Genomic DNA, 26045 nt, shown 5'->3' with positions numbered 1-26045 from the left:
TTTATCCTGACTGGTGTTCTCTGAGCTTCTCCGTGTCTCAGTTTTGGTGTCTGTCATTAATTCAGCCATTGTTACTTCAAATATTTCTTCTGCTCCTTTCTCTCTTCTCCACTGGTATAATTGTCTCACAGTTCTTGGATATTCTGTTCTGTGTTGTTTTTTTTTTTCCCATTCTTTTTTCTCTTTGTGTTTCAGTTCAGGAACTTTCTGTTGGCTCACTGATTCTTTTCTCAGCCAAGTCCAGTTTACTGGTGAGCCTATCAAAAGCATTCTTCATTTTGCTACATTGTTTTTGGTTTCTAGCATTTCCTGTTGATTCTTAGCATTTCAGTCTCTCTGCTCATGTTACCCATCTGTTCTTGCATGTTGTCCACTTTTTCCAGTACAGCCCTTAGCATATTAATCATAGTTATTTTAATTCCCAGTTTGATAATTACAAAATTTCTACCATATCTCAGTTGGGTTCTGTTGCTTGCTTTGTCTCTTTAGACTGTGTTTTTTCTTGCCTTTCAGCAGGCCTTGTAATTTTTTTGAAAGGTGGACACGATGTATTGGGTAATAGGAACTGAAGTAAATAGGTTGCTAGTGTAAGGGTTTATTTTTATCTGGCTAGGAGTTATGCTGTGTTTATTATTTGTTGTAGCTGTAGGTGGCTGGTTTATTATTAAACAGTCCTACTGATGTGGTAAGGTTTGGGGGAGGGGACATTCTATAGTGCTATGATTAGGTTTCCTCTTTTACTGTACCTGTACACCTGCACTGTGACCTGTGACCTTCACAAGTGTTTCTCAGCTTTTTCTCCCCCTACCTTTGGTGAGATAGGAAGGCTAAAGGGGGCTGGAGCTGGGTATTTCCCTTCTCCCACATAGGTCAGGCTCTCCTAAACTTGTTTTCCTTGAGGACAGATGGAGAACAGAATACTCTAGAGGTGTATTTAAAAATGACTTCTCCTTGGTGTATTTCAAAATGATTAGTTTTCCTCTCCCTCTGCTGAAAGCACTACAGTCTTTTTCTCCAATCTTCTTGGGGAGAACCTGGTGAAGCTGTTGTCCTGGAGGTAAAACTCACAAAAGTCTAGGTCACCACCACCCCAATGCTGGGTCCCAAGGAGTTTTTAACTCTCAATCTAGCCCATACTCAGCTTCCAGCAGTTCATCAATTACAGTTTAAGTTTTCCTGCCAGTTCTTGGCTACAGTGGCTTCTTGTCCCAGTAAGTTGTAATTCTCAGCATTTGTCTCTCTCTCCAGTTTTTGGGGTATTGGTTTACCCTAAGACCTCAATTCTCTGAAGGATCTAAGAAGAGTTTTTGATTTTGTTTGCTCACTCTTTTTCTTGTTAGGAGGATAGGGGTGATGACTTCCAAGCTTTCTACATGTCAGAGTGGAAACCTGTTAGCTTTTTAATGGCTATGTGATAATCTGTGGGAATAGATATACCCTAATTTATTCCAGCATTCCCACATTGATAGGCATTCACCTAACAATATTCCACTGTGAATGCTACAATTAATCCTGTACATGTTCTTATGTGCTTTCATTTATCTGGAAGATTCTCTGCAGCATTGGAATAGATGTTACCAGATTACTTTTCAAAAGGGCTCACATTTCTTCCAACACCATATGAGTGTAGCCCTTTTTCCCTCATTCCTAACAATAGGTGTGATACTGTGGAAAGACTTCTAGTACCTATTCTGATATCCACCCAAGTTTTCCTTCTTCCTTCCTAACAGAAGGAAATGTCTGTTCAAATCTGTTGCTGTTTTAAAAAATTGGTCTGTCTTTTTATTATTGAGTTGTAGGAGTTCCTCATACATTCTGGATACAAGCCCATTGTCAGATGTTTTTTCTCAATCTGTGGCTTGCCTATTCATTTTCCTAACTGTGTATTTCAAAGAGCAAAAGTTTTGAATTTTGGTGAAGTCTAATTTAGCAATTTTTTCTTTTATGGTTATGCTTTCCATATTCTAAAAAACCTTTGCCTGCTCCTAAGTCTTGAAGATATTTCCCATTGTTTCCATATAGAAATGTTATAGTTGTAGCTTTCATAAATAGGTCTATGATTTATCTCAAAAATTATGGTGTGAGAAAGAGTGTAAGGTGCTATTTATTTTTTTTTAATGTCAGTGTCCAGCTGTTCTAGTGCCACTTGTTGAAAAGACTTTTCTTTCCACATTGGATTGCTTTGAGGCCTTTGTTGAAAACTAAATGAACATATAAATGTGGATTTATTTCTGTGCTATCTCTTCTGTTCCATTGATCTATTTGTCTATCCTTATGCTGGTACTCCAATCTTGATTACTGTCATTTTATAGTAAGTCTTGAAATCAGATAGCGTAAGTCCTCCAACTTTGTTCTTCTTTTGCAAGACTGTTTTGAATATTCTAGAACCTTTGCATTTCCATATTTTGGAATCAGCTTATCAATTTTTATAAAAGAGGCTGCTGGGATTATTATTGGGACTGCACTGAATCTATGGATGAATTTGGGAACAACAAACACTTAACATTTCTGTGTCTTCCAATTCAGGAATATATTTTTCTGTTTCTTTAGCTCTTCTTTTATTTTTCTCAGAAACACTTTGTAGTTTTAGTGTAAACATCTTGCACATCTTTTGTTAAATTTAAAACTACCTTATTTTTTAACTACCTTATTTTTAAACTACCTTATTTTTTAAAATAGTTTTAAAATTTCATTTTCTAATTATTTGCTGCTAGTATGTAACAGTACAATTAATCTTTTCACATTGACCTTATATCTTGTAACTTTGCTAAATTTACTTATAGGTTCTAGTAATTGTTGGGAAGATTGCTTTAGGATTTTCTGGGTAAACAATCATAACATAGAATAGAAAAGGTTTGTATTTCTTTCCTTTTCAATGTGTATGCTTTCTCTTTATTTTTCTTGACTTCTTGCACTGGCTAGGATCTCCATTACAACACTGAATAAACTGGTGAGAGAAGACATTCTCTGCTTTGTTCCTGATCTTAGGAGAAGCATTTTCAATATTTCACTCTTGGTATGATGTTAACTGTAGATTTTTTTGTAGACTCCTTTATCAGATTAGGGAGCAATTTCCAATTTGCTGAGTGTTTTGCTGCTGTTTTTTTACTCATGAAAGAACACTGATTTTTGTCAAATTCTCTTTCTGCATCTAGTGAAATAATCATATGGGTTTTTTCCTTTATTTTGTTAATATGGTGTTATGATTTTGTGTGTCAACATTGCTAGGCTATAGTACTCAATTATTCAATTACACACTAATCTAGGTATTGCTGTGCAGGTATTTTGTAAATTTGGATAACATCTACATTCATTTGACTGTAAGTAAAGGAAGGCCTCTTGAATTTTCTTTGTTATCTGGTCTACCTTATTCTTTTAGCTTCAAGGGCAGGGAAATCTCAGCCCATCTGTTCAACGACTTCTTCACCTTTTGGGGTTACCAGAGAACATACATGTGATGCCAGTGTGACTTTCTCCCCACCCTAAAGGGTGCCACATATCTCTGAGTGACAGACTTTTTCCAGTATTCATCACTTTCCAGGACCCATCACTTTCCAGTCTTTGCTCCTGAACTCCTTTGGTGCTGTTATCCAATTGCTTGCCCAGTTGAGTGAGAAAGCATTGCATTAAATCTCTCTGCCAGAACTTCAATAAACCTAAAGGCCTTAGTGTGGCAAACAAAGTTAGTTGCCTACCCAATATTCATTCTCTATTTCTTTCTTATTAATTAAATCCCAATTCTGTTTGAGGAGGCAATGGTGCAGAGCTAAAAATACTCACCACCTCAGATTCTGTTGCAGGTGTGGGTCGAATTTTGCCTCTGCTCTGGCCAACAGGAACTAAGCAAAAGTCTATTAGGAGGGGTTTCTGAGAAAACTGTTGTTTTCCTGATAAAATGGGACATATTTTGAGAAGGACTTTTCTGTCCTTTGTCTTTTTCCCTTCCATGCCTGGATCACAGACTTGAAGCCTGGAAGTAGAGGCCGCATTCCTGAACCATGACGATGAAAATCACAGTCAAAGGCTGATACCTCAGGAAGCTGGAGGAAGAATATATTGTTGACATTCTCAAGCAGCTATACCAGCCAAGGTTCAGATTTCTTGTTATGAGAAAAATAAACTCCTATTCAGTTTGGACATTGTAACTGATTCACTGTTATATACAGCCAAATACAGTTGACTGAAGTCCTCATTTATACTCAGTTGCCCATAGATTTTAGCAGCCATTTAACTTTGAGCCATTTCACTCAGAAGTAGCAAACAGCAAACAGCTTAGAGGTAGGAATGAAAAGGAAGGGAGCTGCATTTAAACTGCCATGATCCCTGAATTCTCTTTGATAATTTCATGTTGAATGAAGTTTAATCTGTAACATTCATTCATTAAACAAGTATTCATTAAGTACCTACCATGTGCCAGGCACCGTTCTGGGTGCTGGGCAAACATTAATGAACAAAACAGACAAAGATCCCAACCTTGGTATTCTCTTCATGAAACTTTCCACTGTAGATACAAGCTCTTCTTTACTTTACTCCCAGGGTCCTAGGAAGCCATGGATGGGAAGGGTTCAGGTTTGGGGAAACAAATTACAATTGCCATAATGTCCTCTCATTATTTTCAACATTATAAAAGAAAAACTAGAAGGCTGGATTCTAATTCTAAGTAGAAATCCATTCAGGTACCTTCATTTGAATCGTCCTCCAGGTCTGCAAGAGTTGGTGCATTAGGAAGTGAATACATGGAAGACTGGTTGAGTTGAGTCAGTTTTGAGATGCTGTTAATTGCCATGCTGCCCAATGGAATGGTGTGTTCTATGGGAATATTAAAAAAAAAAAAAAAAAGAATTACATGGAGTAGCAGTCTAGTTACAATGGTCATCATAAGGGCTTCTACTTGATTAATCTATGCCCAGCTACTCTTTGGTTCCAGGACTGAAGAATCTGATGGAAAGTGAAAAGGATCACTGTACTACATGCCCTAAAGCACCAACTTTTCATGCAAAAAAAAAAAGCAACTGGGGGCCATGGGTGATGAAGAATCGCCATGGTTTGTATTAGGGTGAAGTGTTAAATAAAATTTTGAAAGGGGAAATTCTTAAAAGAACTTGGAAATCTGGACTAGGGACCCCATTTGAAGGATAAAGGATATTACAATTTGTTTCCCTCCTTCTTTCCCTTGTTTAACCAGCATTCCGAATGAAGAGTTACACTTTCCAAAGGAGTGATAGCTTTGATTATATAATTGACCTTCTCTATTCTTCTTCTTATAAGCTTTTACGATGGAAAATATCTCCCTCTCTATTTGACATTTTTTCTTGGTTCTAGCCTTTTGCTTGGTTCTAGCCTTTTGTGATCAGGGTATAAATAAGGAACCAGAAGAATATATATTTTCTTATCTTGGAATCCTTGTAATGTAGGCTAGATCAGGATTTCCTAGCTTCTGAAATTTTAAAGGAGTCTTTACTTAATGTGAAGAGCTGCCTTCCATGTCTACACAGTACCTGCAATCTCTAACATGCACAAAGTTGTGAATTCCCGCATATGCAATGCAATTGTTTTTGTCCTGCTAAAGATGACAGCCTGCTGAACTGAGGTGATTGGTGACTTTGGCTAAGGTGATGTGAGGGGGAGAAGGAAAGGTTCTGGTCTTAGGGTCTGAGCCCTGAGGTCTTTGTGATGGTAGGAATGAAGGAAGGAGCTGGAAAGTTGATCCGTCTTGCTCATCTTGACTGACCATGTGTTCTTATTTGTCAACCTTGAAAAGTTAAGGACAAGTTACAGAAAAGTTAGGTTTAAATCAAGGGTTGGGGGTCAAGTTTGGTAAGGTAGAAATTAAGGTGGTACCTTTCAGATGAAGCAATGCAAAGGAGAATACAGGTACTATCTAGCCTATATTACAAGGATTCCAGGATAAGAAAATATATATTCTTCTTGTTCTGTATTTATACCTTAATCACAAAAGGCTAGAACCAACAAAGATACTTTCCTGATGCTGTTCTTTACAAGGTTACACTCAAGTTTGATGTCTAGGTTGTTTTTCCTCTTTAATCATGGAAGAAAGAAATGGGGTAGAAATTAAATCCCTCTTGCTAAACTCTAACAAATGAGAGGAGGCAGTGACTCTACTGTCAAGAGACAAGGAGGACCCTCCCCAGGCAACCAGACTGTCTGAAGAATTCTCATCTCCTCTCCCCTGCCACTCCCCTTCCTCTAGATGAGCTTTCCCCTGCAAAGTAATAGGCCTCATAAAAATATGATCACAATAATCATCATGACTAACATTTATTGAGCATTTGCTACATATTAGGCATTAGTAAGCTGTGTCATTTTTACCAACTCCCTTCAGCAACACCATGAGGTAGATACTGTTCTAATACCCATCTTACAGGTGAGGAAACTGAAGCTGGCTGATAAGTGGTAGAGCTGAGTCATGTATCTAGACAGGTTTTCACCCTTTTATAATACTGGCCCCTCACATTTCACATTTTGCCAGAGATCAAATGAAAATGAGGAGGTTGTAAGCATAACAATTACCACTTGTCACACAACAGGTTGCACTCCCTTGTTGTGGCCATTCTTCTCTCTCAAGGAGATCACTAGCTCCTCCCAGGACCACTAGAAGCTGTCACTGAAGCTTACTCTGAGAGGTTTGTTCTGAGATGAGTCCTAAGAAGCTTGAAGTAGTTTTATATTTTTTTTTGTGGTGATTAAAGTTTTTCCTCATCCAACAGGAAGCCTGTAAATTGATCTTCTAATTAAGTACTGGCTAGCCTCTGGTATGTGGCGGTGGTGTGGTGGGAAAAGCAATGATGGTATCTGTTAGCTCTGAGAGATAACAGCTTCTGGGCATTGCACTTTAGGAGCCTATGAAAACTATTCCAGATTCAGAGACTCAAAAGTTGGAAAGGCTCTCAGAGCTATCTCAAATAATCACTCAGCCAGGGAAACGTCCCCCTGTGGCAGGGAGGCAGACTCACCATCCAGCTTCACACTCCATGTCATATGGAAGCCATTGGTCATCAGGTAAAAATTCTTCACATCCTCAGGCAGCACACAGTTATTTTTCTACAATCACAAAACAGCTGAGTGTTAGGGCAGGGCTGGGAGAAAGAGTACAGGACTATGCCTCAAAGCAACTGGGAGAAATGATTTACCATGTTTCAGATCCCAAAACTAGGAAGGTTCTGGTAATTGCCTCACAAAACTCTATTAGAGAGGCATTAGGGTCTCCAGAGCAGAGTCACCAATATGAGCTCTTGTTTTTGGGCCTCACCAGATAAGGCAGAGTAGGTGTCTGCTGTCATGATAATACATCAAAGGAGAGCTATCTGGAGGAGCTCAAAGGTAACTAGCTAAAGAGAAGATTTAGAGAAGAACTAGGCACAGCTTGAGGATTTTGAAGCAAAGTAATCACTGACATAAATTTTAGATCAATGCTCATTAATTATTTTCTGAAACAAATTATTGGGGAAATGAGAATATTTTAAAAGTGAAGAGTATGTACTTCTAGAGCATTTAACATAGTGAATTTATTCTGACAGTTTTGACAGTTTGTAGAAAGTAATAGGATATAAAGAAATATTTCATATGGATAACAAATCATCCAAACTGATGGTGACAGAACAAAGGAGTAGCTTAGTAACCTTTCAGGAGGTTCTCAGAGCAAGCCCTAATTCCAAATAACTTACTAATTAAGAAGCCTTTACTTCTGTGCATATGGCTGACCAGTCTTCTCTAGTTGAATCCAACAACTGGTGTGCACTGGATGAGTTCTCCAATTCCTAACCTGGGCCCTTTAGAATGACTTCTTGACATAGTTAATTAGAGGCAAAGGAGCAATATGTTAGTAACTCCACCAAACTTTTTGCTTACTGATCCCTTCTGGGATGTAACACTGACCATTTGCTTATATCAAGTTTGCTTTAGATCGTCCTGTGAGTTCTAGGTATCCAATGTGTGAGGAAGTACAGTTTAGCAGGACCATCTGAGTTCACTTCCTAACTCTGCCATTAGCTGAGTGACCTTGAGAATGTCACTTAAACTCGAAGAATCTAGGCTTAAGAATAATCTCTAAGATAAGTCTACAAAACACTGGAAGTGGGAAGGGGCGTGAGCTGGCTTGGGAGGAAGAAAGGGGACAACTGGGTTATTATGATTTAAGGAGACAGCATCTTCAAGAACTACAGGTTAGAAGAGAACTTTATGCTCACAGGTGATTTTAACAAATATTTTTAGGTTACTAAGTGGATAACGGCTGCCATTTTAATGAAACAAGTTTTTAATTTCCTTGATCTAAGAACTAAAATATACATTCTGATCCACCTCTTTTCCCCTCTTCACTAAGTTCCCAATTTCACATAAAACCTAAGGGCTTCTTGGACTCCTTGGGCTAATTTATAAATTTTCTTAATTAGTAAGTTATCTGGAGTTTAAGGCTCCCCCCTAGTGCCTCCTGTGTGGCTTCATCTTCTATGCTTTTGGAGAGAAAAAAGTATGCAAGCAAAATGCCTTTTTCCCACTCCCAGGACCTTGGCATAGGAAGCCTACAGTTATCAGTGTTCTGACAAGGTTCTTGGTCCCTTGATGGCCTTCTGGAACCAGCATCTACTCTGTGATTTTGGTCATTAGTGGCATCTGGTGGTGGAGACAAGGACACTACTGTCTACCAGCCTTTCTTAATGGAGATTCAAGAGAACCCAGCTAAGAAGGGCTGGTAGACTACTTGGCATTGTTCATCTTTAAGTTAGGCTGGAGAAGTCCAGTGGTAGTGATTATAACATTTATTATCATGGTATTTATTTCACTCAAGAAAGAAATTTTGATATTATTTTATACCTATATTTTAAAAACTATCAAGAATTCATTAAAAAATGGAAAAAATCAGTGAAATCAAATATATAATACATTTCAAATACTAAAATTTATAAATTTATTAAACATTAAGTAAAACAAATTCATAGAAAACATCATTTCTATATTGTCATTGTAATATCGTTGGTGGCTCCTGACTCTGTTACTTTCTTGCTGTAGACTGCACTACCCTAGGCGGCCTTGAGGCTGTCGCCTGGGACTGTGGCTGGTCCCACAGTGTTCAGTCCCTTCCTACCATGTTAGCTCTTCTGAGTGGGGCTCTCACATTTAGGTGGTTTTTGTGCTCTGGCCAGTAATTCAGAGGTACTGCCATTTTTATTTCTCTCCTGGCCAACCTGGACAGAATTTGTTCTTCCCCAGGTAGAACTTTCTTCTGCCCATTTCAGAGGGCTTCTCCTCTCCCATATTATTTATTGTGTGTGTCTGTGTGTGTGACGGGGATGGGGGTGGAGGTGGGGTGGTGCTGGCAAGGAAGAAGACTAGCAGGTAGTGAATGGAAGAGGGTTACTGGGAGGACTTACAGTGAGGGTATCGGGATTGGAGGAAGGATTTGGGGAGAAAGTCAAGAAGAGAGAATAACACTGCTGACCAGTGTATAAAATAATAGTGGTATTATTGCATGGTATTACAATCTCTATCTAGCCCAGTGATAATTCTGCCATATAGCTCCCAAGTCTCAGTGTTTTTTGCTCCTTCCAAGTACACCACCAGCTGTACTTCATCAGAGAAGGGCCTGAACCATCATTCTTTTGCCTCGGGAGCTATCAACTAGATTTCCAGAAAACCTTCATGGGCACTGCCAAAGCCTGAAGGGAAGGGCTAAGGGTTGTCCATTGCCTTCTGCTCACTTTCTCTACTTCTGGGAAATCCTGCACCCATTGCTCCTTCCCTTTCTAGAGGCTACTTCACCAGAAGGGGGCTGGGCAATAGATATAGGATCGGTCCCACAAATGGGGCCAAAGCATGAAAATTAAGGTTTCTGTAGGTGCTTGTTCATGCTGGGAGGCTTTCCATGAGCCTGTTTGTGACTACAGCCAGATGAAGGGCATCCCAGGAAAGGGAAGGCAAGGAGGAGCACTAAAAATATTACTGCAAAAGTGAGGCAATAAGGACATTGCATTTACTGAAACTCCTCCCAAGGAGGATATCATAAGCAATGGAAGGAAAACCTGGATGAGCTGTGGAGGGATGGGGTATGGTCCCCAAGAAAATTCTCAAGTATGTTGTTAAATTCTCTCCTTTGAGAGATGGAGGTCCTGGTTAACTGGAACCTTTTGTTTCGCTGAGTGGGGATGAGAGTTTGGGGTTAGAACTCTCAGAGGAGAGGCAGCATACTTTCCCTCAAATCTGTTCTCCACATAACCATCAGTCCCTCTCTAAAATTACATGATGGAAAACTGTATAAATATTGGCCTGTCTGGGGGGACCACGTGTCTTGATGTGGCTCTGTGTATAGCAAACATCAGCTAAGACCACCTCCAGAACAGGATTGCCCCAGCCTTGATTAATCATCAGGATTTTACAATTGGGGGAAATTAGTGGGGAGAGCCTTTGTACCTACAGCCTCCTTGCATCACAGATGGTAGATGTGGCAGTGTCACTCTCAGAACTGAAACTAAAGACTGCTCATGGAAAAGAACCTGATAACCTTGGGAAAATCCTACACTTTCTCACCTTTTTTTTTTTTTTTAATCTAACTTATTCATTCATCCAACATTTATTAATTGTCAATTATGTAATAAATACTGTGCTGAATGCTAGAAACAGAAAGAGGAATGAGGCAAAATGCTTAGGAGGCTGTGGCTTTGCTGTGTAGGTTGCTTATTCAAATCAAGCTTCTTTTTCTTTGACAGAAAACTAAACTTGTTTGAGATGCAATATACCCAGTTAAATACGTGTTTTCACAGCCTCCTCTGCAACTAGTGCTGGACATTAAAATGTAAACAGAAGTCCAGGGAAAGGGAAAACTCTCACTTTCCTGTTAAAGATATGGCTGGGAACATCCCTTTCCTTTTCTTTCTGCCTTGAGCTTGGAGGTTGATAGGTGGGGCTGTAGCTGTTATTTTGTTGCCATGAAGGAAAAGCCCAAAAGAATTAGAGATAGTAATTTAACATTGTCAGGGCTGATGAACCAACTGCAGCAATGTGTTATGTGAGAAAAATAAATTCCTATTTGTTTAAGTGATTGTTAGTTTAATATTATATTTCAAGTCAAACATATTCCTAATTTTACAGAGACAAATTTGTAACAGACAAGTGTTGTTGAACTGTAAAGGGCAAAGACAACTAAGAAGGATCAGGCAGAAAGGGAGGGGAAGAATCAGAAGAGGGTGGTGCTTTAGAATCCGAGGGAGCAGAGGGCTATGTCAAGAAGGGAGTGGTGGGCAGTGAAAACTGCAGGAGAGATGTCAGGTGAGATGGAGACTGCTTTGGCAATGAAGAGGTCCCTGTGGTTTTGGAGAGTAGTGTCCATGGAATGAGAAAGAGGCTGCAGAAAGCTAAAAACTGACAGGAAAGTGAAGAAAGGGAATGGTAATTTAGATCAGGAGTTGGCACACACTGGCCCACGGGGTATATCTGGCTTACCAACTGTTTTTGCAAATAAAGTATTATTGACAGTCATGCCCTTTCATCTTCATTCATTCATTGTAGCTTTTAGTGCTACAATGGCAGAGATGAGTTGTTGTGACAGAGACTATATAGCCCATAAAGTCTAAAATATTTACTCTTTGGCCCTTTAAAGAAAACTTTGCTGACCTGATTTAGATTTTTCTACATGCTTGGCTGTGCAAAGGAACAAATGGCCAAGTAGCCAGAGGGAGACACAAGGTGTTTTGTTGTTGTTTTTTATAATTTTAAAGAGATGCAGAAGACCTGAGCATTTTGACACCCTATAGGGAAGCTGCTAGTATTGAGGGAGGAATTGAAGTCCTGGAGAGAGAGGGACTAGCCATTGGAGGAGAACAGGGGCAGAGTAAGAGCAGGAGATGAGGGAGGTGATTCACAGCAGGGGCGGGTGAGGTACAGATGAGCCAGAAGGTTCAGAACTCACTCTCTGTAGACTGTAGAAAAAGCCAGGCTGAAAAGAGAGGGGCTATTCTGTCAAATCATTTGGTCTCTGTAGCCCGTAGTTTCACCATCGGTAAAATGAATTTTTATCCATGGAATGGAAAGTCTAACCAATCAAAAATTGCAGGGTACTCTGCAACTATAAAATGTCACTGAAATGCTTAATAATAATAGAACTCTCATGGCACTAGGATGCTGTGAGAATTAAGAGGCAGATACTTTGATGTACCTGAAAGATGAAAAGTTCAGTGTAGACATTATGTATTCCTAACTACCATCATTACAAAAGGCAGGTAGCAGGCACAGTGAATATGAATCCTACAACTGCACACAATCAGGCAGATTGAAACTACTATTTAAAAAATAAAAAAGGGTAAAAGACATTAAAATGGGAAGAGGTTGTTCACTTTTTCCTCTAACCTTAGGGGACTGCAAAAGAGATGTAGTCATTTAGGTTTCAGATTTTCAACCTTCCTGTATTTATACTACAGAATTACAAAAGATTAGATTAGAGCTGGATGAATCATTTGACAACATAGATTCCAAACCACTTATTTTACAGACATGAACCTGAGACCCAAAAAAGTTATTCTGGGCCAAGGACCCAGAGCTGGCATAAGACTTCTATTCTAGGCTGTCTTCCTACATCATAATGCCTCCATAGCCTTACTGTTGTATTTTATCTCAACAAATGTCCCAGAGGGCTCCATTGGCCTAAAGGGGCAGAGGCAGGGGAAGCAGGCTTATCTGGCCAAATTTATGCAGCTATGCAACCAGGTGTACCAGTTGGAGGCTGTACCCTGGTTGGAGTGTTGGCTCCCTTCCTGTCCCCCTGACCAAACTCTTTCTTACTAAAATGATCTTACTGAAATTGGATCATTTTGGTGGAGGTAGGGAGAGTTGGAAAGAGTGTATTAGAGCTGTAGGAACCCTGGAAAATGTCATTCAAATAAACAGCTCTTATAAAACTGCTAAAGCATGCTGTTTTTTGATCCTCACCATAACCCTGTGGAGGCAGGCTTTATTAAATGTCCCATTTTATCGATGGGGAAACCAAGGCCTTTGAATGAATCAATGGTTGTTAAAGTTAGAAAAGTATTGCTGTCATCACTGAGCCCACCCCTTTTCACACAAGTGACTTGTTTTAAATAATCTTGGTGTTAGTGCCCTATGGTAAGTAGCCAAGATCACTCAATCTCTGCATTCATTTGCTTTGTTCACTGCCCAGTGTTGCCTCTCTCCAATGGGGAATGGGGTAGGAGATCCATTTTTTTCGAACATTATCTTTTGTTAATTTTTCCACTCTGAAAGGCAAAGAAAAGTCATCTCATTTTTACTTTTACGTTTTTCATTATTAGATTGGTTGTACATCCATTCTGGTTTATTGGCCATTTGGATTTCTTTTGGTACATACACAGTTCATAGCATTTGCCCAATTTTCTTATCATCTTTTTCTTATTGTTTTATAAGAGCTCTTTATGTTTTATAGATATTAGTTCTTAAACATATTGTAAATATTTTTCTCAGCCTGTCATTTATTTACAGTGTTTTTGTCCACACAGAAGTACTTCTCTTTCAATTGGGTCAAGTCTGTCAATCTTCTCTCTTACAGCTTCAGAGTTTTATTCTACATGTAAAAAGGCTTCCCCTACTCTCTTTTACTTTTTGTGTAGTCATTAGTTCTGGTTCATGAACCATTCTTACCCTTCGCCACCCATTGCCTCACTAGCTGTCTGGCTTTCAATGCCCTGTGCACCTCTCCAGCACCAAGGTGGAGCTTGGCCCTGCAAAGTCCCAGTGTTGGCCCGGACCTGGTTGCTGCTGGGTACCTGTTCCGGTTTGCTAATGCTGCTGTTATGCAAAATACCAGAAATGGATTGGATTTTATAAAGGGGGTTTATTTGGTTATGAAGTTAGTCTGAAGGCCATGAAAATGTCCAAATGAAGGCTTCAGAAATTATTTCATTAAATAAATGATATAATAGGATATAGCCTTAACAGTGTTCCACCTCAGGCAAGGCATTCCTGTCTTCCCACCCAGGCCTATGAACTTGAGTTTTCAAGCCAGGAATGCTCCTTCTCTTTACTGACAGGAAAACACCAGGAGCTCACTCTCACAAGAGTCCTGAGGCAGTTCTCCCTAAAGGGCTGACTTAAGCCTGTAAAAGATGAGGAAGGATGTCCTCAACCATATCTTTTTCTCTCAATTTTACTTATAACTAACAATGTCAACAAGGCCAGACTGGCATAGCTGCAACAGCACCAGAAGCAGGCTCTGACTGGATCAGCCAGAGAGAGTTCAACAAACAGACACTGTTCTGGAAATTCCTTTTCCTATTATAAGTTTTAAGTAGAAATGGGGATGGGGGCTGAGGTGAATCCATGAGAAAAGGAGAGGTACTGCTGAACTGAGGTCCTGGAAAACCTTGACTACTAGTTACTGAGCTGCCAGAGAAGCTGCTGCTGGCCCAGCCTAGGACAATGAGTCATGAAGGCAGGGATGGAACTTCTACACACATATATGGGCTGGCTGCTTAAGGCAAGACGACCTCAGTGTTATCCTCTATTAGAGGGGTAGCATGGCAGAACAGAAAGAACACTTGCTCAGAGTTCAAATTCAGGCTCTACCACTTGGTAGGTACATGAACCAGGGAAAATGTTTTAAGCTCTCTGAGCATCTGCTTCTTTGTCTATAAAATGGAGATACCAATACCTACCTAACAAGATTATTATGGGTATTAAGTGAAATAAATTACTGATACATGTTAGGTGGGACTCATTAAATGGCAAGGTAATTTCTTGCCCCTTACTGAAATCCATTTGCCACTCAGTAACTGCACAATGAACTATCCAAAGCAGAAATATGACCTTGCCAGTTCCCTACTTAAAACATTTCAATGGCTCTCCTTAGCAACTAAGATAAAAAGCAAAATCCTGATGACCTATGAAGCCCTGCATGTCTGGTCCTTGTCAACCTCTCTCTCTTTTACTCTTGTGCTCCAGCCACAGGGACCTCTTAGAATAATATAATTCATCCCATCTTGAAGCTTTCGTATAGTTGAAAGCCCCTTCTTCTCAGACCTCTTCTGGCTGGTTAACAACTTCTCATAACTTCTTTGGGAGAACCTTTTCTCAACTTCCAGACTAGGTCAGGTCTCCTCCCTTTATCTCTCTTTAACTGTATTCAATCCAGTTTATAATTATACTTGTGTGGTAATAATCTACACTATGCCTCAGACAGTAAGATTAGAAGATTAGGAACTGTGCCTCTTTTCAGATTACCAATGAACCCCCAAGGCTCAACACCAAGTACAAAGCCTAGGAGCTTAAAATTTGTTGAGTAAATGAATGAAAATCCAGGGGAGGGATGGGAAGCACTAGTTACTGATCTAGTTAGTACTTTCCTGGAATACTTACCACATTCTGCCTGACATAAAGCTTATTAATATAAGTCTTTTACCTTCTTTGCTGGATTCTGTATACAACTACGAATGTCTACTGCTTCCATATGATAGGAGGCTCAGAGGAGATGCTCCATGTTAGGGAAATCGCATGGAATGAAAGGGAATGTTAAGTGGTGTCAACAGTAACAAAGAAGGTGAACTATACCTTAAGGGCAGCTGTGGCCTGAGATAAGAAAGGGATCCTGCACTAATCTTTCCTTCTCAGGGACATTTAAATTAACCTCTCTTCAGCAGGAGGTGAGGACCCCACAGAGCAACACTTACTTGTTCCCATGAAGAAATCATATGACGTTCAGCAGGTGCTTTTTCTATGATGGTCACCTCAGTTACTCCTGGGGAAGATTCTGGAGGAGGATAAAAAGAGTCTGTAGAATTGCAATTTGTCTTCTTTTACACATTTTCTCCACCACAGGTTGGCTACTTGTTGATGACTACTCTAAGAATATCAGATTCTTCTGAAGAGCATTTACTGCCACTATGATGAAAGCAGGGAAGAACTCGGTCCCTCAAAGGGATCCGGTCACATAATCTAGGACCATGTAAATCTACCTAGCAGAAAAGATACCAACAGAAAAATGCTCTACACTCATTGTTGCCCAGTCCTTTAACTTGTTGAACACATAACAGAGATTGTAGATTCCTAGTGGTTTCATACTAAACTCAGTGAATTAAATCTATATATTTAGGACTTGGCGAAAAGGAATAAGGAATAGCGTCTTATGCTGGTTTGAATGTATTATGTCCCCCAAAAAAGGCCATATTCTTTGATGCAATCTTGTGTGGAAGACATTTTAGTGCTGATTAGATTGGAATTCTTTGAGTGTTTCCATGGAGATGTGCCCCACCCAACTGTAGGTGATAACTTTGATGAGATAATTTCCAAGGAAGTGTGGTCCCACCCATTCAGCATGGGCCTTGATTACTGGAACAGTACATAAGCTCAGACAGAAGGAGCCAGCTTGCTACAGTCAAGAGGGACACTTTGAAGAAAGCACAGGAGCTGTAGATGAGAGACAGTTTGAAGACGGACGTTGAAAGCAGACTCTTGCTCCAGAGAAGCTAAGAGAGGACAAATACCCCAAGTGCAACTAAGAGTGACATTTTTGAGGAACTGCAGCCTAGAGAGGAACATCCTGGGAGAAAGCCATTTTGAAACCAGAACTGTGGAGCAGACACTAGCCATGTGCCTTCCCAGCTAACAGAGGTTTCCTGGACACTATTGGCCATCCTCCAGTGAAGGAACCCGATTGCTGATGTGTTACCTTGGACACTTTATGGCCTTAAGACTGTAACTGTGTAACCAAATAATCTCCTTTTATAAAAGATGTTTATAAACAACATCTCTGGTGTTTTGCATTCCGGCAGCATTAGCAAACTAGAACACACCTCAATAACTTTTATAAGATACAAAAGTTCCTTTCTAATTTTTCTCCTAATTAAACTCTTCCTGAAACATAACCTACTCTCTGAGGTTCAGAATTTAGAAGCTAGGCTAACATTATGAAATTGAGAGCCAAATAAGTCATATCTCTAAATCCTCAAAGCAGGAAAAGGTCTCTAGATAATCTGGTCCCCCACTCCTTGTGGAGCTGTGTTCTACCTTTCACTCTGAGGCAAAAGAGAAGCCATTTGAGTGGGAATACAACAGATTTCAATACCTCCTACCACATTCTCCACTTGTCATTCAGACTCAAGATTCTGAAGTCTTTAATCTAAGACATAAAATCTGTCTCTTCTTTTCCTAATATCCCAGTCCCATCACATGTAAGGTCAGGGTCAGACATGTTTTTACTTGATTACATTCTGTCTTGAACTGAATCTTGTTTTTTAAACTATGAGTCCTAGTTATACTGTAAACAGGGAATATATTGAAATTAATTTTTAAAATCTATAGGAAAGAGGCAGACTTCTAACCTAGTTCTATGTGGTTCAATCTCTTTCTATGCATCATAAAATTTCCTCCAATTTTCAGAAAGCTTAAGAATTTGAGACTGCAGCAACAGTCCAATATAGGAGCTAAGATTTTTGGATTCCACTCATTCTAGTCTTGTTTTATGCATTTACTAGCCTTGTGACCTTGGAAGGGTCTTAATTTCCCTTCTCCTTCAGTGAGGTAGGTATAATAATAATACTTTCATCGATAAAGGAAACAGAGGAAGCAGAAATGAAAGTGCTTTGGGAAAGCAAAAACATGCCATATAGTTACACATTTTCTTCCTAAGATATTGGGAAACAGGGTGCTGCAATGAAAAAACACCGTGAGCTTTACTTAAACCCTTAAGACCTGCGGTGAGGCCTGGCTATGTCCCTGATTGTTTAGATGAAAGATGCTGTTTGTTCTTCAGGGGTGGTCCCATCTAAAAACTGTTCCACCAAAGCCAAGATTGTGAACAATAAATGTTATTTGCATTTTACAGACAGGGACACTGAGGTTGAGAGGTTAAGCCATGAAGCCACTTCTTGGACCCCAAGAATTGGTCTAGTTGAAAAAAACAAGGGCTAATACGCAAAACTCATTGCATGCCCACTGGCATAGCCCTCTAGCAATTATCCTATGCAAATGCAGGGTCTAGACTACAGTTTTGTAGTCTTTTAAACTATGACTTCACTTGCATTAGGACAGGAGAACAGATAATTATTTGCCAACAACCAGGCTGGTTGCATAGTGATGCCATCTGATTACACCACAGTGCAGTCTGTTGTCTAGGATAGCAAGAGGACACATGCGATTATTCACTGTTTATAAATGGCCTACATGGAGGGGCTGCAGGCTCATACTGAACTACTGTAACAGTACTACATATTGTATTTAAGCTTGGAACACCTCCATGATAGGCCAAATGGTCATCAAGTTGATTGTAATAAATTCAGATAATAAATTGTTTAAGAAGTACCCACTGTAAAGACTTCTCTATCCAATACCTCAATACTGGCTGGGAGGGGATGTTGGGAATGGAAAGAGGGAAACATAACAAATTACATTTCTATTATAAGTAAATGGCATAAATTATTTGATTTAATCTTTCAATAATCTTCTGAAGTGTGTATCATCACCATTTTAAAGAAAAGGAAACTGAGGTTCAGAAGTATTAAATAATTTCACAGAACTAAACTTTGGAGCAAAGCTGCGGACACTAAGCCTAGTGCTTTTTCTACCACATTGCCACATTATGGCTAATCATCTCAGGGGATCACCAAAAGCATTTTCGGGATGTTTAGAAAGAAAGAGCAATAATATATTGTCTTTGGTCTATTAAGATGCCACAAATGAGAAGTATCTGACTAGGCATAGCCATCCCCACACTTCTGCCTTTGTGACCATTGACAAGCATTTGTGAGCTGCCAGGAATAACCTCTAAGACAGAATAAGAGATATGAAACTGAGGTCCTCAGAGTCAGCACAGTCTACTCTAGGTAACTGTTTGATATGCCATCAGTAAAAACCCTCTGTGGTAGTTTATCTCCAAAGGTGAGTATTGGATATTGAATCAGGTACCCGACAAAACACATGTTCAAATCTTAATCCCACTGTTCCTGTGGTTGTAAACCCATTTGTAAATATGACCTTTTGAAGATGTTATTATTAGTTACGGTGTAGCAAAATTAAATCAGGGTGGGTCTTAAGCTGCATGACTGAAGGCCTCATAAAGAGGAAATTTGGACACATCAGAGTAATGTTGGCCTCATATTTCAGAGAAAGCCACAGGAAAAAATGAAAAGCCACAACCAGAAGAGCAGACACAAGATGAAAGCAATCCCCATGTGACAGAGGACTGCCATCATCAAAATGTGACCAATTTTGGAGAAGGCAAGGCCTTGCTATCATTTTGATTTTGGACTTCCAACTTCATTATTTTCTTGTAAAGTTGGCCCCTGGTTGACTTCTGGGAGCTTGGATCTCAGGAGGGTTCCTACCATTCCCAGATAAGAATGGCTCACTGTTCCTAACTTGTTTGTGCAACAATATGGTTTACGCTCAACAGTTCCCTGCCTTCTGAAAATCTGGAATTTTGATACATGCTAGGCAGAGTGCCTACATGGCTGACCCATAATAAAGGGTCTGGGCCCCTAGCTCAAACCAGCTTCCCTATTAAACAAAATTTCATACATGCTGGCACAACTTGTTGCTGGAGGAACTAAATGCATCCTGTGATTCCACTGGGAGAGGACTCTTAAAAGTCTGCACTTAGCTTTCTCCTGAACTCCTTTCATGGATCGTTCCCTTTTCTGATTTTGGTTTGTATCCTTTGCTATAATAAATCAGCCATGAATGTGACTATCTGCTGAGTCCTGTAGGAATAGGGCAAATCATGAAAGGATTTGCTATGGCAAGTCATGAAAGCTGGAGTGTTCTTGGGGACCTCTGGAGGATTTGTCTTGTTCCTGATCTTAGGGGAAAGCATCCAGTCTTGATGTTAGCTGTGGGTTTTTTGTAGATGCCCTTTATCAGGTGGAGGAGGTTCTATTTCTATTCTATTCTTTTCCTGGTGTGTTGAGCATTTTTATCATGAAAGGATGCTGGATTTTGTCATGTGCTTTTTCTGCATCTAAGATGAATATGTTGTTTTTATCCTTAACTCTATTAATACAGTATTTTACTTTAATTGGGTTTTAAGATTTAAAAACCAACCACAAATTTCTAGGATAAAACCCACTTGATCACCGTGTACAATATCCTTTTTATATGTTGCTCAATTTGGTTTCCTAGTATTTTTCTTTTTTGAGGATTTTCATATTACATTCATAAGGGATAAAAGTGCATAGTTTTCTTATAATTCCTTTGTCTGGTTTTGTTATTAGAGTAATGTTGGCCTCACAGAATGAGTAGGATGTGTTCCCTCCTCTTTCAGATTTAAGAACAATTTTGAAGGATTGGTGTTCATTTTTCTTTAAATGTTTAATAGAATTCACCAATTAAGATATCATCTAGGCTTTTCTTTGTGGGAAGTTTTTTGATTACTAATTCCAAATCTTTGCTTACTAGGGGGTCTATTCAGATTTTCTATTTCTTAAGTCAGTTTTGGTAGGTTAAGTTTTTTGTAGGAATTTGTCATTTCATTTAGTTTATCTAATTTGTTAGAATACAATTATTCATAATATTCCCTAATGATCCTTTTTAATTTTGGAAGGTTGGTAGTGATAATCCCCCTTTTCATTCCTGATATTAGTAATTTGAGTCTTCTCTTTTTTTTTTCTCAGTCAGACCTTAAAGTTCTATCAATTTCATTAATATTTTCAAAGAACCAACTTTTGGTTTGGTCAATTTTCTCTCTTTTTTCTCTTCTCTATTCATTAATTTCTGCTCTAATGTTTATTTCCTTCTATCAGTTCATTTGCTCTTCTTTTTCCAGTGTCTTAAGGTAGAAGGTTAGATTTTTTGACATCTTTCTTCTTTAAATGCAGGTGTTCGTTCCAGCTTGCTAATGCTGCCACTTTGCAAAACACCAGAAATGGATTGGTTTTTATAAAAGGGGTTTATTTGGTTTCAAGTTACAGTCTTAAGGCCATAAAGTGTCCAACATAAGGCATCAACAATAGGGTACCTTCACTGGAGAAAGGTCATTGGCATCCGAAGACCTCTGTTAACTGGGAAGGCATGTGGCTGGCATCTGCTTGCTCCCAGGTTGGGTTTCAAAATGGCGTTCTCCAAAATGTTGCTCTTGGGGCATTTTTTCCTTTCTTAGCTGCAGCTCCTCTTCAAAATGTCACTCAGTTGCTCTGAGGTACCTCTGTTTGTGAACTCTTTTTATAGGACTCCAGTGAACTAATCAAGACCCACCCTGAACGGGCAAGGCCACATTTCCATGGAAACATTCAATCGAGAGGTCACACCTTAGTCAAAGGTGTCATTTACAGTTGAGTGGGTCACATCTCCTTGGAAACACACAATCAAAAGGTTCCAACTTACTCAACACTAATATGTCTGCTCCCACAAGATTGCATTAAAGAATATGGCTTTTTCTGGGGGACATAATATATACAAACCAGCACAGTGTTTATAGCTATAAATTTCCCTCTAAGCACTGCTTTAGCTGCATGTCTTAAGGTTTTGTGTTGCATCTCATTTTCATTCATTTCAAAATATTTTCTAATTTTCTTTATTATTTCTTTTAGAAATCATACTTGGTTCTTTAGGAGTGTTGCTTAATTTCTGCATATTTGTGCATTCCCCAAATTCCCTTCTGTATTGATGTCTAGTTTCATTCCATTTGTGAGAACACACCTGTGTGATTTCAATTCTTTTAAATTTATTTTGACTTGTTTTATGGCCTAAGAAATGGTCTATTCTTAAGGGTGTTCCATGCGCACTTGTGAAGAATGTGTATCCTGCTGTTGTTGGGTAAAGTATTCTATGGATGTCTCTTAGGTGTAGTTTACTAAATCTACCAGGAAATAGTTGTTGATCTTCTGCCTAGTTGTTCTATCCCATTATTGTAAGTAGGGTATTTAAGTCTCCAGCTATTATTGTTGAATTGTCTTTTTCTTCCTTCAATTCTGTCAGTTTTGCCTTTATGCAGTTTAAGGCTCCATGGTTAGGAGCATATATGTTTACTACTGTCATGTCTTCTCAATGTATTGGCCCTATTATCACTATAAAATGCCTTCCTTTGTCTTTAATGACTATTTTTGTTTTAAAGTCTATTTTGTCTCTCATAATAGCTAAATTTTGGGTACTGTTTCCATGGTATGTCTTTTCATCCTTTTACTTTCAACCCATTTGCATCTATGAATCTAAGTGTGTCTCTTTTAGGTGCATATAGTGGGATCATTTTTTAAAAATCCATTCTGCCAATCTCTGCCTTTAGATTGAAATGTTTAGTCCATTTACATTTAATGTAATTACTGATAAGGTAGGATTTATGGTTGCCAGTTTCTATTTTTATTTTACATGTTTTACTTCTCTTTTCTTCCTTTATTCCATTACTGACTTCTTTTGTGTTAAATATTTTCTAGTGTACTATCTTAATTCTCTTGTTCTTTTACTAAATTAAAAATATTATTTTCTTAGTGGTTGCCTTGGGGATTATAATTAACATTTTGACAATCTAGTTCAGATGAATACCAACTTAATTTCAATAGTATACAAAAACTTAGCTCCAATACAGCTCTCTCTATATATTGTACTATGTATCTATAACAGTATACCTCCTTTGTAATATTATTGCCATAGAGGGTGATAGGGAAGGTTGTTATTAGGATATTCAGGCAAGGATTCTTTGAGGTGGTATTTGATCAGAGATCTGAATGACATGAGGGAGAGAGCTATTCAGAGGTCCAGAAGAAGATAATTCCAGGTGGAGGGTTTAGCAAATTTTAAAGCCTTGAAGCAGGGATAAGCTTAGTGTGTTTAGGGTACAGCAAGAGTGCTAATGCTGCCAAAGTGGAGTGAAAATAAAGTCAAAGGTAGACTAGGGCAGATTATATGAGGACTTGTGGGTCATAGTAAAGAGTTTTTATTTTATTATAAATGTGATGGGAAGGCATTGAAGTATGCTTTTTTTGGCCTGCTTAGAATATTTTTCTCCTCCTTGGTTATCCAACTAACTAACTCCCACTTGTTTTTCAAAATCTTGCATCACTTCCTATGGGACATCTTCCGAGTAAGGTCAGTTACCTCCTTCTCTGTGCTAACTGAGCAATAACAGATTACTGACCTCATTTCACATTTCTAGGGATCTAGTGTATTATTTTAATAGAATTGTGTCTTCATCTCAGTAGCCTTAGAGTCTTTCACAGTGGTGGGTCCTTAAGCGTTCCATAAAGAAAAACTCTAACCCAATCAGTGGTGCAAGACTTAACTCCTTTTTGACAACTTCATGTTCAATACATGTTGGCACATTGTAGTTGTGTAGTCGTTGCCCTGGGAGGGTGGCTGCAACATTTCCCCAGCTCTCTCTGCTGCAAGAGGAAGGACTGGGGATTCAAGGATACTCCCTGGGCCAAGAACGCTTCTCAGGAGATCCGACGACCCGACTGTCAGGTGCCTGCTATCTCCGCTTAGCGCGTCTTTGTCCATCCTTCCTGGGCTCTGTGGTGGGCTCAAGGGTCGGGGATAGATGTTTCGGGCTTCCCAGCTCAGCCTCCCAACACTCCCGGCAAACCCTTCCCGGGCTGAGTCACGCACCTGCATCTCTCTCTTTCTTCCTTAACAACGGAAATCACGGCAGCGACGCTCACTTGTATACACCGTCCAGCGTTAAGCCGCCCACTTGGGACCTCATTCCTCCGCTTCTCCTCTCCTCTACTCCACCTCCCTCCCTCGCCCGTTCTCACGGCTCTCCGCTGGCACTTACCTAGGATGCGAGTGATTCCGAGAGTCAGCTTCTCCAGGTGCGGCTTGTTGCCGCCCAGCAGCGGAGACGGCTTGTCCTCCATGGCTCGTGTACCTGCTCCGCGCGCGGCCGGGAGAGCGGCGGGAACCGGTGAAGAGAGCAGCGCTGGCCGGCAGACGGCAGGACCCCGCCTCAGCGCCTCAGTCTTCGAGTTCGCGGCATGCCGGGAGTTGTAGTTCTCGGCAACTGAGTGCGCAGCTGGGCGGAGATGTGGGGTGCGGACTTGTCTGGGAGCAGTAGTTCTGCGGGACGCTCCTTCCCGCGCCCCGGGCTTAAGGGGCCTGGGCTCCACACCACGCCTCCGGCATGCAGCCTCTCCAGCGGCCCGACCCTCTCCTCCCGCCCCGGCCGACCGCGCAGGCGTGGGCGTGTCTCCCCGCCGTGCGGCCAATGGGGGCTGAGCCTGGAAACCAGGGCGGGGCGGCCCCGGCGCAACGCCCCGAGTGGCGGTTGTTTCAAGATGGCGGACGTGGCGGCCCCCTCCCGCCCCGACGCTGCGGCGTTCTGGACCCGGGACAGTATCCTTTGCCCGTCTGGCAGGGGGCGCCGGCGCCCTCCCCCGTGCGGCGCGGGGTGAAGGGTCGTGTGGGATTCTGAGCGTAGAGAAGCTTTGTGCTAACCCCGGGGGCGGGGAACTCCTGTCCGGCCCCAGTCTAGGTGCCGGGTTTTCGCCTTGCTGGGGTATTAGGTGGCAGAGAGCCTGATTGTGCCTCCAGGCGGAATTTCCAGGTGTGGGGACCACAGAACAGAAGTTTCCCAGCCCTCCTTGGCGATGAGCTCTGGAAAGGTGGCCTAGAATCGTGTCCTAGAATCGGCCCGTGGTGACCCCAGCCCGACAATCTGTGCGGCGTGAGGCTGTGGTTGAGGGAATAGTGGACGTTAGCTGGAAGAGGACCGTTGCTCGCTGGGCAGGAAGTTTTACTGTTTGGGTTTAGGAGTGTCCTTAATCTGCTTGTCGGATTGTTAGTGATGATATATTTTCATACTAGGGTTTGAGGAGAAGTGTGGGGCTTGGTATACTCACCTGGATATGGTGGTGCTGGTTAAAGAATAAGATGTGAATGAATCATTTTGCCTGGAAGTATTGTTGGCTTATACGTACATTGTGGGTCACCACTGGCAAGGATTGAAGTTCTTGGATTGTTTTGGGATGGAGAAGCTGTTGCGCTTTTTAGGCCTATGGTAATAGTACCATTCAATTCCTATGATGAGATGTTTATGTGACAGGAATGATTCTTTTTCTTGGGTTAGGGAGACCATTTCAGCCTGATCTTTGGTAATTTTTGTAAGTTAGAGGGACCATACATTAAAGGGATGTGGCTGGGGGAGGGAGCAGTCAGTGTATTAAGTGCCTAAGGAAGCAAACCTTTTTGCTGTTTGCTAGGTTTGTGGCATTGCTTGAGGCATTGCTGTTACCTTTGGCAGAATCGTTCTTTGGACATTCTACTTAGCTCCCAATGAAACTTGGGAAATTGTTTTATTGATTCCCCTTACTGAATTACTAGGATGAGAGTGTCATGTTTTGAGAGTGGGATATTTTTGCGTTTGGTGTTGCTCATTATTTAGTATTATGCTCTTACTTACCATAATTACCACCTGTTTCTGATAGGTTGGTGAGAATCAAATGACATCATGTACATACACAATGGTGAAAGCACACTAGTACACTGTAAAAATTAAATATTTTTTCCTTTACCTATCAGTAGGGATGCGAAGGGAGTATATACATTGGGAACAGCTGAGCTTAATTAGCATGTCAGGAAATTGGATTGAATCTTTTCACATAAAGTACTATCTCTGCATTCTGATAGTTTGATAGAGGAAACAAAGGAGATACTTTAAGGTTATTAGCTTCTAAAATGCTTTTTTAGTGTTTTGTACCCACCTATGTGTTTTGATTATTATTCTTTAACCTTCTGTTCTGGCATAGAATAAATAGTTGAGGGGAGGCAATCTATTGCAATGGGGCTGAATAAGTTTGTTTACAAGTTTGTGGGCTGAACCTATGCTGCTGGTCTTAGAAGTTCTGTATTCTCATTTATGTAGTCATATACCTTTCTATTTCCTGTAGAAGTCATATAACCTCTCTGATCTCTTATAATATCTCTTACCCTTAAAATTAATGTGAAATATTCATCTTCCTTTTGAAAGTGAGGAGTTGAAACTGTATGAGGAAAATGTGGTGATTCTATTCTATAAAATTCAGAAATATGAAAGAAATTACAAGGTTATTAGTATCACCTCAGCCTATTCCACAATATGAATAATTAAATCCCAGCCTCAGATATTTTCATCTTAAATCTCCATAGGG

At 40.2% G+C, this 26045-nt stretch overlaps 2 protein-coding genes across 2 annotated transcripts in view; one reads left to right on the top strand and one right to left on the bottom strand.

Annotated features, from left to right (window-relative positions):
* TPGS2 (tubulin polyglutamylase complex subunit 2) overlaps nt 1-24090 on the bottom strand; it is a 34943-nt gene extending 10853 nt beyond the window's left edge. Inside the window, exons 1-4 of the mRNA XM_037806407.1 lie at nt 23696-24090; nt 15666-15745; nt 6975-7062; nt 4681-4809 (exon numbers count right to left, since the gene is read on the bottom strand). Of these exons, the coding sequence (XP_037662335.1) occupies nt 4681-4809; nt 6975-7062; nt 15666-15745; nt 23696-23777 (379 nt within the window). The 5' untranslated portion in view covers nt 23778-24090. The remainder of the gene's footprint in view (nt 1-4680; nt 4810-6974; nt 7063-15665; nt 15746-23695) is intronic.
* A 59-nt stretch (nt 24091-24149) lies between these two features.
* Nucleotides 24150-26045, top strand: part of KIAA1328 (KIAA1328 ortholog) — a 355769-nt gene continuing 353873 nt past the window's right edge. The window contains exon 1 of the mRNA XM_037806404.1: nt 24150-24252. Coding sequence (XP_037662332.1) covers nt 24195-24252 — 58 coding nt within the window. The 5' untranslated portion in view covers nt 24150-24194. The remainder of the gene's footprint in view (nt 24253-26045) is intronic.

This window comes from Choloepus didactylus, chromosome 16 (assembly GCF_015220235.1).
Source record: "Choloepus didactylus isolate mChoDid1 chromosome 16, mChoDid1.pri, whole genome shotgun sequence".
NCBI classification, from domain to species: Eukaryota; Metazoa; Chordata; class Mammalia; order Pilosa; family Megalonychidae; genus Choloepus; species Choloepus didactylus.
Note: the sequence above shows the minus strand (reverse complement) of the source record. Positions and strands in the feature narration are given on the sequence as shown.